This window comes from Manacus vitellinus, unplaced genomic scaffold (assembly GCF_001715985.3).
Source record: "Manacus vitellinus isolate BGI_N305 unplaced genomic scaffold, ASM171598v3 scaffold_31_pilon, whole genome shotgun sequence".
NCBI classification, from domain to species: Eukaryota; Metazoa; Chordata; class Aves; order Passeriformes; family Pipridae; genus Manacus; species Manacus vitellinus.
Window position 1 is genome coordinate 3,404,124 of NW_021940379.1, and position 18,446 is coordinate 3,422,569.

Here is an 18,446-nt window from a genome sequence, read left to right on the forward strand (position 1 = left end):
GACTAAACAGGAGAAATGGAGCAGCTAAAATGCCTCCCTTTTTCCTCAATGAAAGTGAAAAAATGAGGGGAAGAAATGTAAATGTAAAATGTAAAATATATCCACTTGAGTCTGGGCAGAAAGGGTGTGCTGGAAATCTCATCCACACTGGAGAAAGTTGGGATCCTGCTGCCAACTGCAGTGAGGCTGTGATTTAACCTGCTGTATATAATGGATATATTTGATATATACATCTATTTATATGTTTCCTTTGCAGTGAGACAGGCTCACGTTTCCTGATGAAAATCAGTTTCTGGCAGTTCAAATGTGGTTTCGGGGGGGCAGTGCCTGAAACCTGATGGGTTCCATTTTGCTACTGATCAAACAAGGCAATTTTGACTTTCCTGATCCTGCAGGCATCCATAATTTCCCGGAAAAAGGAAGCCAAGGCAGAAGAACTCCAGGCTGCCAAGGAGGAGATGTCCAGGCTGGAGAGGCAGGTGCAGCAGAGGAGCAGTCAGGCCCACGAGCTGGAAGGCTCTGAAATCCTGACAGAGGATGAGGTATGGGATGAAACAGTGGAGAGAAGGAAGAGGGGGATTTTTAAAGAGATGGATCAATTTTTGTTAACTCACAATTTCCTTTTAACTTTACACTGCAAATATAGTTGCTCCTTCTACAGCGTTTTTATGGTACATTGTTAGACCACACCATTGCCACTGGTTTTTTAATGCACATTTTTGTCATCAAATTCCAAAATTAACATATTTGAAGGCTTTTTTTTTAATGTGCAGATAATACAGTGCTGTCCAGTGCTTCCAAATGCTTTCCAATATTTATAGTGCAACAGTGCTGAATTTTTAGCTATTTTCAAATTATTAGTTACAATTATTCGCATGGTACCTAATTGCAAGGTCTGTTGGGCTGTCCTAACATTCCAGACTCTGGATCAAAATATCATCACAGTGTTATGATGGGAAATAACTGAATACAAAGGTCAATATAATTATAAATTGTATATAAAGTCTCTATGATTATAAAGCATAATAACAGTAATTATCAGTTAGTCCTGTGGTATTTATTCTCCACGAAAGTTTTTACTTGGAAAGCAAATTTCCCAGACTCTCTTTTTTCTCAAAAGTTTGCACAGAATAAAGGAGCTGCAGCTTAGTAGTGGTTTGTCACCAAAATAAATTGACTTTTCTCCAGCCAGTAATTTTTCCCAGTTTGGGAGAAGCTGCTAAGGGCACTCACAGGCAGAGTCACTAAATTGAAGAGTACTATAGCTGCTTCATTCTCTGACTTAATATATCTTTTCATTCTCTCACATATTGTCTTTGTTTGCCCTGCCACCATTTATCCAGAGGAACATTTCATTTGCACTGCCATCATTTATCCAGAGGAACACACTCTTTGCTTGCTTTGTCTTTGTTTTTGTGCTTTTTTTACTTACTACTCAATACAGGGAACGCCCTTTGTAGAAGGAACTCCCTTCCTAGTCCCATAGGACATTCCTGCTCCACAAAACCAGTTTTGTTTTAAAGGAGTCTTAAAGAGTAAAGTGAGTATGGATGAAAACTACAGGTGGAAGTAATGGCACAGGGACTTGGAAAAATTAAGATGTTGATTTCTCTTCCCATCACATATTGTATCACATTCCTTAGGCAGCAATTATAAGAAACCCACTGGATTAGATTTCTCTGCAAGGTTTTCAGCCCCAGTGGGCACATTGCTGGAGTCTTTGACAACTTTTTAAGCAAAAATAAAAGCAGAAATCTGACAATCTGTGTTTCATGACATGTGATGGAAAGAAGTGTTTAATTAATCAACAAGAATGCATTACCAAGACAGCAGCATATGTTTTACATTATCTGCACATTCACTGTAAGGTAAGAAATAATTCCTGTTGTGCCTGTTCTTGAGGGGGACAGGAAACTCTGATCCATAGAAATTCAAGGAGAACAGGGTAGGAGGGAAACCTCATAAGGAGGAACCTTTTAAAATGCTCAGTAATGAAAAATTCAAGTTAATTGTCTGACACAAGGAAGAGGCTCAAGACAGGAAAAGGACAAGACCTGTTTTGGACATGACCCGTGTTCCTTCTGTTCAAATATGTTCTGCTCTTGATTTTTAAAATATTTTCAATTTTAAAATGTCTTCATTTTGCAGAGTGAAGGATAAATGACTGAGCAATTTGGAGAAAACCATCAGCTTAAAATCAGGAGTGTTTGTCTTTCCATTGCAAGCATTTCCTGGTTTGTAAAATACTTTCTTCAAGGAAATATGTATTGGCAAGGAAACCAATATATACATCCATGTCCTGTTCTCTTTTATTACTTCCTTGGCTGTAGTGCAGTGGTACTCACAGGCACCAGTGTAAAGCAGTAAAAAGGGTGTTTCCTATGGCTAAAAACTAGGAAAGGGTTTGAATTCTTGATGATTTTTGATGGCTGCTTTTTCAAAGGTCCTGATTTCCTCATCTGTAAAGTGCAGACAGTGATATTTAATTCCTTTGGAAATGTTAGCTGCCAAAAATGCTGCACAGGGCCTCGTGCTGTAAATTTTGCATCTCCTCAAAGTACCTCGCAAATGCACATTGCAGAATCAGTCCTGCCTCAGAGGGGAGGTGTGGGAAGCCAGGACTGATGGATGGGATGGGGCTGGGAGGGAAGAGGAGATGGAGCAGGTTCTCCCTCATCAGTGCCAGCCTCGGTTCCTCACCCTCAGCCTTTTGCTGTAGATTAGTTTGCAATATGTTCTGCTTTAGGATTTGTATGTTCTGCTTCAGTGCTCTGTTTCTGCAGCTGTGAGCCAATAGCAAAGGCAATGGTGGTTAGTGCTGTGGTGAGTCACTGTTGCAATCCGTGGATTCCGTTGGACGTTCACCCTTCCCTTTGCACTCTGGCAACCAGGAGCTTCCCTGCACTTTCCTGTTGCAGCCACACACGTTTTACATTCAGTTCCTCCATTTTTAAAAGGGAGAAAGAGACTTTTTAACAAATAGCTTTGCTGTCTTAAGTTTAAATGGATTTTTTAATGGATATTTTAATCCCATCTGAACGCTACAGTGAAATCAAGGCATTATGTTTCTCCTATACCCAGTATTTCTAATCTTTGTCTCACCTTGCTCTCTCCTCTTACATCATGGCACTCCCAAGACTTGGCAATGGAAGAATCAGCACCTTTGCTCCCAAACCAGCCTTTGGATCTCCAGTTGAGGTCTTCTTAGCCCTTCAATCACCAAAAGGTCAATCCTGGCTTAGCTTTCCAGGTGCCAGCGTTTTGCTTTCTTCCATAGTCATAAAAAGGAATGTTACAGCATTCCACAGGGTTCCAGAGGTTGTACACCTGGATAGAACTCAGAAGAAACAGCAGGGAATAACCAATTCATTTACATCAAACACCAAAAAAATGGGAATAAATTGTCTGCTTTGGGGATTATGGAATCTTTTTAAGTGCTTCAAGCCAAGTGCACTGAACAGGGGCACAGTTGGCGGCTCCTCGTTGCAGCTGTCAGATCCTGAAAATTGGGGAATCACATGTTGACACTTAGAAGGCTGGATGGTTCAATTGCAAGTGATCCTGGGTAAAGCTGGGATATTTTTAGCTCTTTACACAACCCATTGTACTTTTCAGAGTTCAGCACAGGCCCCCAAGAACCTCGAGCTGCCCAAGGCATGGGAGCAGAGCAGTCTCAGAGCTGTGCTGAGCTGCAGGAGCTGAAATGAATCTGGGTTTGAAAATGTGGCAAAGAAAGTCCTCTCACTTTGTAACAGGTGTGTGAGGTTGGAATATTCATTTACATAAGGAGTTTAGTTATTTTTCCATAGAAATGCTTGTCCATGCCAACCTGCTCCTTGGAAAATACAGGGAAAAAATGTTTCAATTGGCAAACAGAGAAAACAGCCTGAGACCATAGATCTTGTCTCAAAAACTGTCCATTCACCTGAATCCACCAGGAACAGTTATCTCACTCCAGACTGGGTGGGTGGATTTTGAAGAGAGTAGCTGTAAAGGAGCTCATGACTCAAATGTTCACAGAATAAGAGAATCCCAGAATGGCCTGGGTTGGAAGGGACCTTAAAGACCCTGCCATGGGCAGGGACACCTTCCACTAGCCCAGGTTGCTCCAAGCCCCATCCAACCTGGCCTTGGACACTTCCAGGGATGGGGCAGCCACAGCTTCTCTGGACAACCTGTGCCAGGGCCTCACCACCCTCAAAGGGAGGAATTTCTTCCCAATATCTCATCAAATCCTTCTCTCTGTCAGTGTGAACCCATTTCCCCTTGTCCTATCTCTCCAGGCCCTTGTAAATGGTCTCTCTCCATCAGTGTGGGCTGGTTTAAGCCAGAACCCAGGAAATGTTGTCCTGTCAGTTGTTGCCTTTCCCTCAGCTCTCCCTCAGGCTCTAGCAGAGTCCCATTCCAGTCTGTCAGAGGCTCCTTAGACATGGATACTCAGTGCTAAGGAAGAGTTTTCCTGGCTGAGCTGTGCCACAAACAGACCATAGGATACTTTTGTTTTAATAGACTGAGGTCCTACTGCTTGTGCCTTTTAGAAGCTCATCCTGTGTATGAGTTATTAACTCTGTCCAACAGTGGCTGTACTGGCTTAAATTTGGAGCCTCTTAGGAAAAAATATGGAAAACTGTCATGATCAGGAACTTTTCTTAACTGAATTTTAATACTTTGGACAGTCTGTATCCTGTTAATTAGTCTAGTTAGAAATTAAAACATCTGTTCCTCAGTTCTTAAGGAAAATAGAGATAGTCTGCTAAGATTTTCTTCAATTATTCTGCTTATGCAAATAATTTTATTAACAGAACTGGTTATTTGGAACTTTGGTTTGGTATTTCATAAAGAAATACTGGTGGTTTTTTACAAATAATACTTTTTTACAAACAATACTTTTTTTTGTAGTACTTTTGTATGAAGAATTTTTTGATTACAATAACACAATCAAATTGCTGCATTAATCCAGCAAATACTATTTTAAAAGATTTGACTCTAAAGTGAGGGATTTATGTGAGATTTGTTCTTTTCAGAAAACAAGCTTATCCATTTTGTCCTTTAATGATAATCTTGGAGTAAGAACCTTGTGAAAACTTCACATGGAGCAACTGGGAGTTTTAAAGAAGTGATGGGCTTGTAGTGAAAGCACAAGACTGAGCATTAGAGGAGCTGTGTTGGGATCCCAGTTCAGTCCACTAAAGCACAGGCTGGTGTCCTTTCCTGGAGGGGGGTCCTGCCAGGCTCTGCATGGTCCTGGAGAAGCCATTTCAACATCCCTGATTTGATGTTGTGTTTAGAACTGTTGTCATATTTAATAACTTCACTAAGCGTGGTGAGACTTAATGTGGTCATACCAACCTCTCTCAGATTCTAATAAATGGAGAAAAGCATAAAGGAGGTGGATTCTTCCAATAAAAATGGAACATGATGCAGGAAATCTGCCCAGGGATGGTGGATACCTGCAAGACATTGTATGAGAGATCAAAATCCTGCTTTCATTCAGTGATCCCATAATCCACATTCCACACTTGTTATGTTACACTCACCCATAAAAATAGCCAAGTGAAAAAGCAGAATCTTTCCTTGCTTTCCTTTGGATGGTTTTTGTGTCTCCAGGGGCTCTGCCTCGATCAGCAAACAGGGGCTCCAGGCTAGTTTGCTTCAACCGCTCACTCAGTGCCAGCACTTGGGTCTTGTCCAGTCATTTAATCTTTGAAGCTCAAATAACTGTTTGTGTTAAATGACTTGAGAAAGAAAAGCTACTGGTGGACGTGGCCTTGACTGGAATATCACTGCGGGCACGGGCAGATCCCTGGGAATTCTGTAGGATGAGCCTGCTGAGTTTGGAGCAGCTGAGCTGGTCTATGGGAAAATGCTGCTGCTCAAAAGTGGAGTCCTTTGGTTACTTAACTTTAAAGTGATGTGGCCAAGCAGTGTTGTTCCTTTGTGAACTCTTCAAGTTATGTAGAAGACCTTTTACCACAGTAAAATTCAAGGGTTTATAGCATTGCAAGGGCTTGAATTTTTCGTCTCCACGGAAGTGGAGGCATGAGATTTATAAAGCCTGAGAAGCAATGCTGACATAAATGAAAACAGTGGTATTTTACAAGGAGCTTTCTTTTAATTTTTAGAAACCTACAGAATGATTCTCAGCTTTTAGACTGAAGAAACCTAATTTTATCATAAGATCCCTACATGCTGCTTATTTAAGAGGAGTAAAATCTAAGAATTCCAGCTCAGAATTTGACCCTGGATCTAAAGGAGCCTTCAATCAGACAGGTTTTAAGGGACTAATGTGTGCTGCCTTTGGAGTAGATCAGGTCTTTTGAAAGCTCTGCCAAATTATTGATTGATTTTCTACATAGATTATAATTTTGCTACCATTGTTTTTATCTTGTTTTACCTTGTTTGCTGCAATAATAGCTGTGTGAAAGGTTAAGTTTGCTTTTAAAAAGCCAGAGATTGTGCTGAAAGACTGGCATCCACCTCCTAAAATGAACAGGTTTCACTTGTCACCGTGAGCATTTTGGATAAAATTTGTATTATACAGTCCTAAGTTAATCAACTAATAATAGAACAGTGGTGGAGTTGGTTCATTAATCAACAAGATCCTTTGACTTCCATTGTAAAATACATTATGCTTTGAATACTGAATATGCAAATACTTTCCCTCCCACTTGAGCTATTTTCAAGACCTTAAAAGTAGCTAGAGAAGAGAAGAGAATAATAGTTTGCTTTTCATCCTGGGATCCACTGACAGAAGATCATTCAGATTCGATAGCTCTGTGTGGCCACATATTAAATTTAATCCTGTACATCATCATTTACTATATTCCACTGGTCAAATGAAGTATCTCAGGAACTACTTGATCAAGATTGTGCTTCCTTTAGCTTTTCCTCAGTTGGAGAGCTTGTATTTATACTTTTGGAATCTCTTAGAAATCACAGAAAACTTGGTATTGTCTAAGCAATTTAAAAAAAAAAGTTCTTTTTATTAACTAAGAGGATATACTTGAATTTGCTGGGAAAAGGAATAAATTCTGGTTTGACTGTATTAAGTAAAAATAAAGAGTGTGACAGTGGCAGAGCTGCCTCAGCCACGCTGGGGCTCAGGTGACCTTGTGTATCCTTGTCCTGGGTAGTAGCAGGATGTAGGATGTTATCCCAAAGCCACAGAGAGGCCAATCTGCATAGAGCACATTGAGTAATTTGTGGGTTTGTTCTTTCACCAAAAACGTTTATAGCTTTTGGCTTTAAAAATAGTTCTGGAGCGTAGCAAGAGAGAGGCAGCTTTGGCCTAGATATTGCACAGGATGGCAGATGAACAGGGTTGATTTCATTGTGGGCACCTTGCCCAGGACACTTTTTATAGAACATACAGTTACTCTGGGGGTTCTTAGCCTGTGGTCACATTGGGTTTTTTGGATTTATTCTTTAGAAGGGAGAGGGATAATTTTGCGAAAAGAAAAAATTCATGTAAATATCAAAATCTGAAGTAATTTTATGTTTGAATTTTAAACCTGTGTCAGTGGTAATGGGATTCTTTTTCCTCCTGGGGCTGCCTGGTTTGTGCTCCCTGCACACACTGAACCCTCCTCATCAAGGGGTGTTCTGAAGCCTGTTCTTACAACATTTACTCTAATAAATTTTATTTGCTTTCCATCTCTTAGTGCATTTTTGAGCTGTGACTGGCATTTAGCTCATAGCTGTCATGTAAAATCCAAGGATAAGAGCTAAGCCTGTATGACAGATGGAAAATATTAAGGCAGAGAAAGATATTACCTGGTTGTTTCAGCCTCTGGTACTTGGTATGTGTTACAAATTCAACATACACAGGTTCAGGTGTAAATTAGCTAAGGCTGTTGGTCTGTAAGGATTTGTATTATTTTACTTAGTCTTTAATAAAAATATAAATTCTCCATTACTTCAGATTTTGAGTGAAATAGGTATTGCATTCTCTGCTTCAGGGCAGGGGTTCTGCTTTTGTTTGCCTGGTTTAAAAAACTTAGCCAGTGATATTTAGATCTGCAAGAGTCAAGGAGAGGGAACAAGTTTTAACTATTGAGAACATTTCAAGATAGTTTTTCCCATGCCCTCTTCCCTTCCAATTTTCCTGCACTCTGTTGCAGAGCTCTGGGGTTCTGATACAAGTGCAAATTACTATTGCATTAACTTTTTTATTATCCATGATTCTCATAACATTTTGCAAAGAGTATTTACTTTTCCAGCTGTCAAATGGTGGTGAGCAGAAGGGAGTGATCTCAGGATTACAAATGAGTGCACTGGGACGGAAAGCAATGCTGGTTCTTTTGATTTCACCCAGTGAACAAATGCAGAGCTGAAAATAAATAGAGCCTGGGAATCCTGAATTCCAGCCCTCTGTTCTAAACACTTCATCTTCAACGTGCAGGCCAAGGAGGATAATTACATTTTACACAGCAACAGGCTGTGATAAGGCCCTTCTTGCTCTCAGTGAGATGAGTTTGTGTTCTCTCTCTCCCCAGCTCAAGCAGTACGTTAATAAGCTCCGCAGCAAGAACACACTTTATAAAAAGAAGCGCCTGGAAATAGCAGAAATTACAGCTGAGTATGGAATCCTCCAGAGGACAGAGGAGCTTCTGAAGCAGCGCCACGAGGCCATTCAGCAGCAGTTGGTAACATGAGCATGTGCTGCTCCCACAGCCCTCCCTTCCCTGCTAACAGCCATAGGATCCCACGGATGCTGTTGGGATTCTGATGTACATCGTCCCCGCTCCTGCTGTCCTAACCCAGAGAGCCATCAGGGTATAGAATGTATTTTTATCTGTTGACTGTGGAGCTGCTGTACTTTGTGTTCAGCAACTGTCAGCACCGATCTGCAGTTTCTTTTTAGACTGAGGGGCTTGACCCTGCTTTTTAGAGTCAATGGTAGGTCTGCACGAACTCCAGTTAGAGCAAGGCTGGGTTCTTAAATTAGTTTTTGCTATCCACAGATGTAGTAAGGGCTTTGAAAACGATCAACAGTGAGTAGGATTCAAGTTACTGCTGTATTTTACTGCTGTAAAATATATGGGAATAGTATTTAAAAAAAGATCAGGCAGGAAGGAAACATTCCAGCCCCAGAATATTTAGAAGAAAATGCATTTAAATTTAAAACTGGATGAATCTTTCCTAAGCCAGAACAGCAGCAGCAGGATTTCTCTCTGGAGAACTGTAAGCATTCAGGGAATATACATTCATCCCAAATGCAGGAACACTTTCTGTGGTATTTTCTTCTAATACCTGTATTCTTGTTATCAAAATAGTTTATAAAATCATTAGCTACATGTTCTGATGAAGCATCTGGATTTTATACATTGAGCTTCTTCAGAGCCTGACCACAAGCCCACTTTGCTTTGTGGAAACTTTCTGTTCACTTCAGTGGGCACAGTGACCAAACATTGCATTTACAGAGAGTTGTTGTCATCCTGCTGTACAGGCACAAGATAAAATTTAGTTTTGCTGGCAGCTAGATTAATAATAATAAATTGGTTAATAATAATAAATTGATAAATAAAATAAATTGATTGCAGTACTTACCCTTTTCACTTCTTTACAATATTTTGGCTTCACTAAGGAATTTGCTGTTTCTTGGTTAATGGGGTTAATTCAGCATTTACTGTTTGTGTCTGCAGCAAGCGATTGAAGAGAAAAAAGGCATTTCTGGATACAGTTACACCCAGGAGGAGCTGGAAAGAGTCTCTGCAGTGAAGAGTGAAATGGATGAAATGAAAGGCCAGACATTAGATAATATGTCTGAAATGGTGATTTTTGTCTTAAACTACTGTATCTGCTCAGTTTGAATATCTAGTTCCTCAGCATATAACCCCAAGTTTAATGTTTTTTTGGGGGGCAATAATTTTTCTTAAATCTATGTTTATATATATATATATATATATATATATGTATAAAATTCAGATACATCTCCAAAGGTAATCTAGACAAAATTTACTAAAATGTGCATTTCTTTTAATGTACAAAGAAGAGCTATATACAAAAATAAATCCTACAAATAAATCCTCCTTTCCTCCCCTTCAGAAACCTCAGGGGTATCAAGTCTTGTCTTTGATTTTTTTACTTTTTTGTGATTTCAGAAGTGGTTTCGTATTTGTTCTTGCACATTATTTGAAAGAGATGAATGGTTTCAATCTGTAACAGAATCTTTTTCTAAAATGTTTGTAAATCACTGGAGTTCAGCTTTTGTTAGAAAGATACTTAATATGCTTAAAGAGCTAAATAGCTTGTCTTTTTCTCTATAGCCTGATTTTCAATTGCCCTTAGATCTGTCATGTTTTAATTTACCTGCCCACATAGCTGTAGAAGCAAGAAAGAACTTGAATTTCTAATTTGAAAATATTATAAAAGAGCAAAAAGCAAAATAGCGTTTTTTTTAAATCATCGAGGCACTTTTAAAATAAAATGGTATAATTAAAGTAGAATTGCTCTCAAATACAAAGCTGGATAAAATTTTAATTTTCAGTGTAAATATGTCTGTGTGCCTCAGTTTTAGCATTTTCAAGCTTTATTTAACCTATGCAGGTTTGTTTGGTTTTTTTCTTAAGGATTTCTCCCTTTCTTTCAGTCTCCCACTATGCAATTCCTTCATTTTCCCTACTCCTTAAGCTCTTTGGTATCTGGCACATGGGCTGTCTCCTGGAATTCTCTGGGATGTTCTGGGAGCAGAATTTGTCTCGTTTATGGGAATGACCCCGCTGCCAGATGGGCTCTTTCCCTGTCCTAATTAGACCTGAACTTGGTTATATAATTAAGGCTTCATTTATATATAATTCGTACATAATTATGGCTTCATCACAGATTTTTTTCTCCCCACATTTTTCTTTGTCTCCCCTTTCTTTTCAAATCCCTAATTACATGAATGTACTTTTTAGTGTTAATGAATATTCTTTTGTCCCTTTCTCAGGTAAAGAAGCTGAATGCAGTGGTGGCAGAGAAGAAGGCAAGCCTTGCTCCTGTCATCAAAGAGCTCAGGCAGCTGCGGCAGAAGTGCCAGGTTTGTACCAACACTCCTCTCTGTCTGTGTAAATCAAGTCAGAGCACAAAGAAGTCCAATTTACAGATCTCTGTAGTGCTCTGCAAGGATATAACTCTGAGGGAAAGCTGGAAAGAGCAGAATGGGTCAACAGTGTTTGCAACAGGCAACGTGCTAAAGGTTGGAATTTGTAAAAGCTGACAGTGCAGGCACAGAATTTAGTCCTTTATAGCAATTTTAAAAATTACTACACCAGGGAAAATATAAGAAATCATGGTTCAAACCCAAAGCAAAGTTAGTTTTGGGTTGGTTCCAAAGCTATTTCTGCATCTCAGCATTAATGATCCCAACTAGTGCTCTCCTTTCTGAATGGTTTGCAGATAACATCTCATTGAAGTAGTTGAATACATTAATCTAAGTCCTGTGTTAGTCTGTGGGACTGACAAATTTATCCATTTGTTTTCAAAATTTTACAGAGAGCTGAAAAAACAAGTCTTTTGGGTCTACAGCTGCCATAACTTGGCTCATTGCCATGGAAGGAAATAGGGTGATGCATTTATCTATCAACAAAATTATCAGAAAAACTTTCAATGTTTCCATTCAAAGTGTCAGCAAATGAAATCTAGGAGGAGTTGGATGTGCATAACTAGAAATCTGTTTTTTCATAGGGAGCAAGTAAATTTATCCTGTCTCAATGTCTACTTTTATGGTTGTCCTTTCTTCTTGCAAGCACAGCCCTGTTACCTGACCACGGTAAAGCCATGGATGGGGCTGGACAGAGGAGATTCCCTGAGTGTCTCTTTGGCCTGAGTGTCACGTGTCAGTCAAAGGAACATTTCATTTATGTGCCCTTTTGCCCTGTTCACCTCAGGAATTAACTCAAGAATGTGATGAAAAGAAAATCCAGTACGACAGTTGTGCGGCCGGGCTGGAGAGCAATCGCTCGGCCCTGGAGCAGGTGAGGTGGGGCTTGGTTGTGCACACAGAGAAATGCAGCGTGTTAGTCCCTGTGGTACAATATTTCCCCTGCTTTCCCTCAGGATATGGGAGGTACAAATCCACTTCAGGTGGGAATGAGTCAGTGGTGATCCCCAGCTTTGCAAATCCTGCCTGAAGCTGCTGTGGAGTGGCTGCAGTCACACACAGCAGATGGACTCGGGGGTACCTCATCCAGCTTTGATGAGCAAGGACGGGCATCTGCCAGAATTCCTGCTGCTCTAGATAGTATCTGTTAGGGAAGAATTTGACTACAAAATAAGGATTAATTTATCAAGACAAATCTTTCTATGCATTTAGCAGATTCTTTACATTAGGAACCAATCCCAGGGATAATTAATGACTGACACTGATGGCAAGGAGACTTCATTAAATGGGACTGTCTTGTATTCCTGTATATAAACAGGGTTTAAAAAAAAACAACATACAGGTTTAGCTAAGAGCTTGTGTGTCTGTAATTTGTGCATTGCCTGAAGGAGGCTCTTAAAACAGCCCAGTCCTCAAAGGTGGGCACAGTATCAACATGTTTATGTGGATCTGCTTTATCTCACTTGATCACCTCCTGTGAATTTTGACTGGGCTTGGATTTTTAAGGCCTTGCCCACAAAGGATTATACTTCAAGATAAAAAGGGAGTGCATTTAAAGTGTCGGTGGATGTATACATAGTTATTTTCCTGCACTAAAAGTACTTTTGTATGGTAAAAGAATCCACAGATGGACCTGGTATGAAGTCAGACAGTTCTGTAAGAACTGTCTTATAACAACAATCAAGGCTTTTTTTCTTGGCAGACAACTCTTAGTAATTTTCTGACACATGATGACAGTCACATCCACTAATTGAACTGGACATGAGTAGAATTCAGTTTTACAGCTGATGGTGTGAAAATCACACAGTGACAGAGCTCGGGAGTCGACAACTGCAGTGTGACCTGGAGAACAGGATTTGGATTATTGGGGTTTTTTTGGAATGGACCATGTAGAGATGGGAGTAACCCACTTTCTCCATACTGCTTCACATAATTATTGATTGCTCATTAACATCCCATTAGCATGTCTGTACCTTCTAACATCCCCTTTGCAGATGTGTTCCAGGAAATGCTTGTTCACAGCTGTATTTGGCACTTCAGATGTGCTGAGGAACAAGAGTCTTGGCAGCACTTGTGAAGTGTTTGGAAGTCAGTCATTAATAATCACCCATTAACAGTCATTTCTCATCTCTGACTACGACTGAAACTGCAAATCTAAACCCAATCAGCTGTATTTCACTTTAAAAGAGACTTCTGAAAAGCCCAAATTATATGAACATCTGAGAAATTATTAATTCAGGATTATTCTTATAAACTCTCACGGTTTATATGGCAACACAGGGCATCTCCTGGGGGCTTTCAGTCACCATGTCCTTATTCTCCCACAGGAAGTGAAAGGGCTCCTGGAGGCGTGTGCCCAGGAAGAGAGCAACTACCGTTACATCCACTGCATGAAAAGGGTAAGGTCACAGGAGGGGCCAAATTATTCATTCTGGAATAAGATTGCAATATTTATATATGTAGATATTTAAATTATGTATTTTTATAGACCCTGGAGGTCCAACTGCAGCGGGCTAAGGAAGAAATGAAGGCCTATGTGTCCCCAGACCCACAGGAGCGACGGAAGGCGATCCGGTGAGTCCATCAGTGTGTTCCCTCTGTGGGATGAAGGATGTCCATAAACTGAGGCTGAAGTCAGGAATTTTCTCACTGGCATTTGAACTGGAGGAGTTCACCTGATAAATTTAGAAGCACTATAATAATCTAAAAATAAGCAGCTCAGATTCCAGTCTATACTGCTGTAAACCTACAAGTTCTCTCAGACATTCCAGAAGGTTTTCCCTTCCCACTGAAGATTCTCAGCCTCAGAGAGAGGTTTAATTGCACCATCCCATGAACCTCCATGGTTACCCTCAGTTTCATTTACTCCAGCATAAAGCCATTTGCTTCACCCTGTGATTCTTTTCAGGACCCCTCACCTTTGTCTGGCAGGGAGAGAAGCAGGAAATACTATAAATTGAGTTGCTGATTATTTTTGGTGTAGTTTTAGTCCTGCCAAAGATGGAAATGTTTTCTGAGAATGAGATATTTTGGATTAATTATCTGTGCTAAGAAGTCTAAATATTACCATGTCATAGAGATTTTTTTACACTTTACTAAATATTTTTGTAGAACTATCCTGTTTAAAATTTGTGTATGTTCAGTCCCATCTCACAAAATAATGGAAGGCTGTAGGAAATAAAGGATTTGTCTAATGAAGGACAAGGAAACAGCAAAATTAAACAGAAGGATGACAAGAGAAAACCCTTAGTGATGATGTGAGTATTTATGAGGATGAGGAGCAGCTGAGGCAGCGGGGTCAGACATAAGGCACGGCCCTTCTGCGGCTGTGGGGAAGGGGGTGCTGGGTTCGTTCTCAAATGCTGAGCAAAAAACACTTGGGAAATGAACATCCAGGATGTGAGTGTTCACATGGACCAGCCATCAGAGCCTGCTGCTGGAATGGAGCATGAGCCCAGCTCTGTAATTCCAGGTATGGTGAGGGGAATGTGAACACAGTGTCACCCCTCTCCACTGTCCCCGTTTCACTTCCCGGCTGTGGAAATTATCCTCCCACAGGGACTAGACACAGTTCTGACCTTTTTAAGAGGTCACAGACCCGTCTCATTTAAATGAATTACAGTAAAGTTCAATAGAGAGATCCTTGCAAAATATAAAATGAGACAGTAACATTTGTCTCTAGACATCCCTTTAGAACCTGAATGTATTTTTCAGCAGGCACTGGAATGTAAACGGAGTAAAAATGAAGCATAAATAGACCAGCACTTTCCTAGCAACGTATTGAACAAAAAATGTCTTAATTCAGACCCTCTTTATTGAATATAAACTCTGTTCTGTGGAGTCACTTCTTAGGAATGTGAAAAGTTAATTTTCTTCTCTAAAAATAGAAAGTCGTGGGGTTTTTAACAAAGTTATTAAGTTACATTCTTTCCAGTCATCATTATAAATAGTAAAGAAAAACTTACTAGAAAAGACATAAAATCTTCTGATTACTTTGAAAACTCTACTTTTAAAAAAAAGGGTATTCTTGAGGCCAAATGTGTTAGAACATGTGCTGTGTGCCAGGGCAAACAAGCAGCTTCAGCCTCACCTCTGGGTTGGTGACAATTCCTGGGGATCAGCGGGACAGCAGAGCACCTGGAGCAGCCTTGGGATGGCTCTGATTCGTCCTGGCTGGAATTGTACAAGAGCAAGAGATCATAAAGTGATCCAGCTTCATTCCTGTGGCAGGCAGGACCAAGTGTTCCAGTCAAAATCCTGGAGTACTTGGTAGAGAGGGAAGGAATAAAGGAACGCGATACCAGGAGTTCACCCGGCTGCTCACCATGTTCCAGCAAACCTTCACACTCTGGCACCACCATGGCTGGCATTGCTTTCTGGAAATTAGGATTTCTCTACACAAAGGTCTTCTACCCTGAGCAATCTGGAAAGTCCTTTAGATGAGCTGGGTTATTTCGAATTCCACTAGCACACCCTCACACATAAATGCAATGATTACACACAAAATATAATTGATTTTTTTTCAAGTGACTCAGTGAATAGTTTTTTTCTATTGTCACATTGAAAAAAAAATTTGAAGTAAGTCCTAGTGCTGTCTCTGAACGGGGCTGTTGTGGTTTGCATGTTCAATTGTCAGGGTTCATGTGTCAGGTTTGGGTATGTCAGAGTGATCAGCCACTTGTTACAGACCAAGGTGCACAGCCAAGACTTTTAGTAATGAATGTCACCGGTTACGCTGCTTGGCCTATATTTAGGCCTCGAAATGTGAGGGCTGTTTTCTGAGGGAGGAACGCACAGCAGTCCCATTGCAGCCCCTGGGGTTGTCAGACCTGGGCTGAAATACTATTCCCCTTCATTCCTGTACTTTCCCACTCATTCCAACGCTGCATTCCCAGCAATTAAGGGCTGTGGATCCGTGAACTCTGACGCTCGCCATGGTTCACCTCAGGATATCACCAGGATAAATGCATTATGACAGGGGATCAGGTACATCTTATCTGGAGGATCTCACTGTTGCCTTCAAGCTGGAGGGAGGAGTAATCGTGTCTGCTTCAAAAATGTAAGAGATCTTACCCAGTGTCACTTCTCCCAACTGCACAGCTGAGACAAGGAGACCTGATCCTTGATGTCAAGGGATATGTTGTCCAATAACAAAAAGGTTTCTTCCTGCTATGAACCTCCCAGTACTTCCATCCTTTTCCATGTTTGCATCATTATTCTGTCCTGTTATGTAGAACCAAATCATGACAAAATCATTTTATATTTCCTTTAGAGAACAGTATACACGGATGATCCTTGAACAAGAAAACCTTGGGAAGGTGAGAATGAGGCTTTTACCTGGTACAAAAGTTGGACAGTTCATATTTTTGTGGGGTTTATTCCCAAAGGCTGTGGTTAATCTTTTATAAAAAGCATATTGCAGCCTACAAAGAAAATTCCATCACTGCTGGCATTGGTAACTAATACCCTGGAAAGGGATCCTGCTCACTCCTCAGGGCTTGATTTCCTGCAGGGAATAGCATGAGCTGCTGTAAAAGATGTCAAACAGCTCAATGTGACAGCACATTCCCTGAAAACCATTTGGATAAGAAACTGAAACACGGGCATAACGAACTGTGCCAGCTCAGATTTTCTGTTGTATATAAAGCAACCTGTTGAAGACAATAAATTCTGAGCCTGTCAACCTTATCACTGTTGTTAAAGGCCAGGGGATCATCTGCCTTAGACAAAACCAGTTGTCCAGTTTTAATCTTGTCTGAAGCTCAGATCAGCATGGACAAGGTTGGGCTTAGCAAGTCACACCAAATAGCTTTTATTAATTTCCTTTTCTGAGTCAGTTTGGGGGGTTTTACAGCTTTGGGCTGCCACTATTAATAATCAGGAGTGGGTTTAATTGTAAAACATTGATTTCATGTTTTAATATCATGATAGGAATCCATTGCATATTGCACCTTGATACTGCAAGAGCTCTGTGTGGAAATGATCTCAGATTTTTAGCATAAGTTCTCAAATAGATAAGACTAATATTTAGACAGTTAAAATCCATGGAAAGAGTTGTCAATCTGTACAAAGATCTGAGTCCCAGGTGTGAATGCATTTAGCACTTGCAGGGAGTGTTACCAACTTGAACAAAACAATATCTCAGTAGCATTCCAAGCTGTGTGAGCAATTCTTGTGGCGTAGAACTCTTCCAGAAATCTAATGTTTTTGTATTTTTCACAGAAATTACGAGAGAAGCAGAAGGTTGTACGGGAAAGTCACGGGCCAAATATGAAGCAAAGGAAAATGTGGCAGGACTTTGAGCAGTTAATGGAATGTAAAAGAGAATGTTTTCAGAAACAACAAAATCAAGCAGCCATTGGTCAGGTCATTCAGGAAGGAGGTAAAGACAGGCTTGTGTTATGAATTCTTCCTCCCAATACCTACATGAAGTGGCTGTGTTGGCTTCTGAACAGAAAACTCTTACTAAATCCTGTTGCTTTCATCAGTTCTACAATTTTTGTACAGTATTTGGTTTTGGTGGATAAACAAAGAGAGCAACAGACCCGTCTGTGAAGCTTCTCCTCCACTGTTTCAGTGACCACGTGCTGTGGTTGGAAGGTCTGTTGGAAGAGCTGCACTGGGGTGAAGCTCCTCCTAAATCCATGGTTTATGAGGCTGGGAAGGGCATCTGCAGAGAGATCAAAGAGAAACAAATCCTTCTCTGGGGTCAGAGAAAACTTACATAATTGCTCTGCCTCTCATTCTCTATCGCTAAGGTTACATTTTTGCAAGGCCTGGGGCTTGATATTGTATAATTGTGGCCCTCCTGGCTTGGCCCTCTCCTTCCCTATTGTCCTTATCCATGCAGTGTGACTGCAGGAGCTGCACAGCCCTGGCCTCAGAGCCCTGCTCAGACTTTCCTGGTCATACTTTCCCTGCACGGTTCAGTTCAGCTGATTGTGCTTCCAGGAGACACTTCATTGCTGCAGCGTCAGGAGTCGCTTTGGAGAACAATCACTTGGGTTCTGAGCTTTTTCCATTATCTTTTGTTGTTGTTTTTAACAGAAGTATTTTTCTTGCACATTTACCTCCTTTATTTTATTTTTTCTGAGTTGCCCATGTGAAAAACAGAGGTCGAGTAAATCTTTCCCCTGTGAGGATGTTTTAAGCTGCTTTGTGTGCACAGGGTGGTTCCAAAGGGATTACACACCCAAAGAGGGTCATCTCCTCCCTCTCTTTTGGCTTGCTGGATTTCTAGATAGGTTGGTGGGGTTTTTTATAGTTTTTCTTGCCTGAAGTAGGATGTCTTTTCAGGATATAAAAAAAAATATTTTTGCTTTCTTTGATACCTAACTGTGAGATCTTCTGCTGGTTTCTATAT

The 18,446-nt window shown here is 40.5% G+C and overlaps 1 protein-coding gene across 1 annotated transcript in view; it reads left to right on the plus strand.

The window, feature by feature from the left end:
• Nucleotides 1-18,176, plus strand: part of IFT81 (intraflagellar transport 81) — a 37,633-nt gene extending 19,457 nt beyond the window's left edge. The window contains exons 10-19 of the mRNA XM_018076465.2: nt 396-542; nt 8,496-8,645; nt 9,645-9,773; nt 10,931-11,020; nt 11,871-11,957; nt 13,411-13,482; nt 13,572-13,657; nt 16,356-16,401; nt 17,306-17,465; nt 17,572-18,176. Coding sequence (XP_017931954.1) covers nt 396-542; nt 8,496-8,645; nt 9,645-9,773; nt 10,931-11,020; nt 11,871-11,957; nt 13,411-13,482; nt 13,572-13,657; nt 16,356-16,401; nt 17,306-17,465; nt 17,572-17,663 — 1,059 coding nt within the window. The 3' untranslated portion in view covers nt 17,664-18,176. The remainder of the gene's footprint in view (nt 1-395; nt 543-8,495; nt 8,646-9,644; nt 9,774-10,930; nt 11,021-11,870; nt 11,958-13,410; nt 13,483-13,571; nt 13,658-16,355; nt 16,402-17,305; nt 17,466-17,571) is intronic.
• Nucleotides 18,177-18,446: the final 270 nt, after the last annotated feature.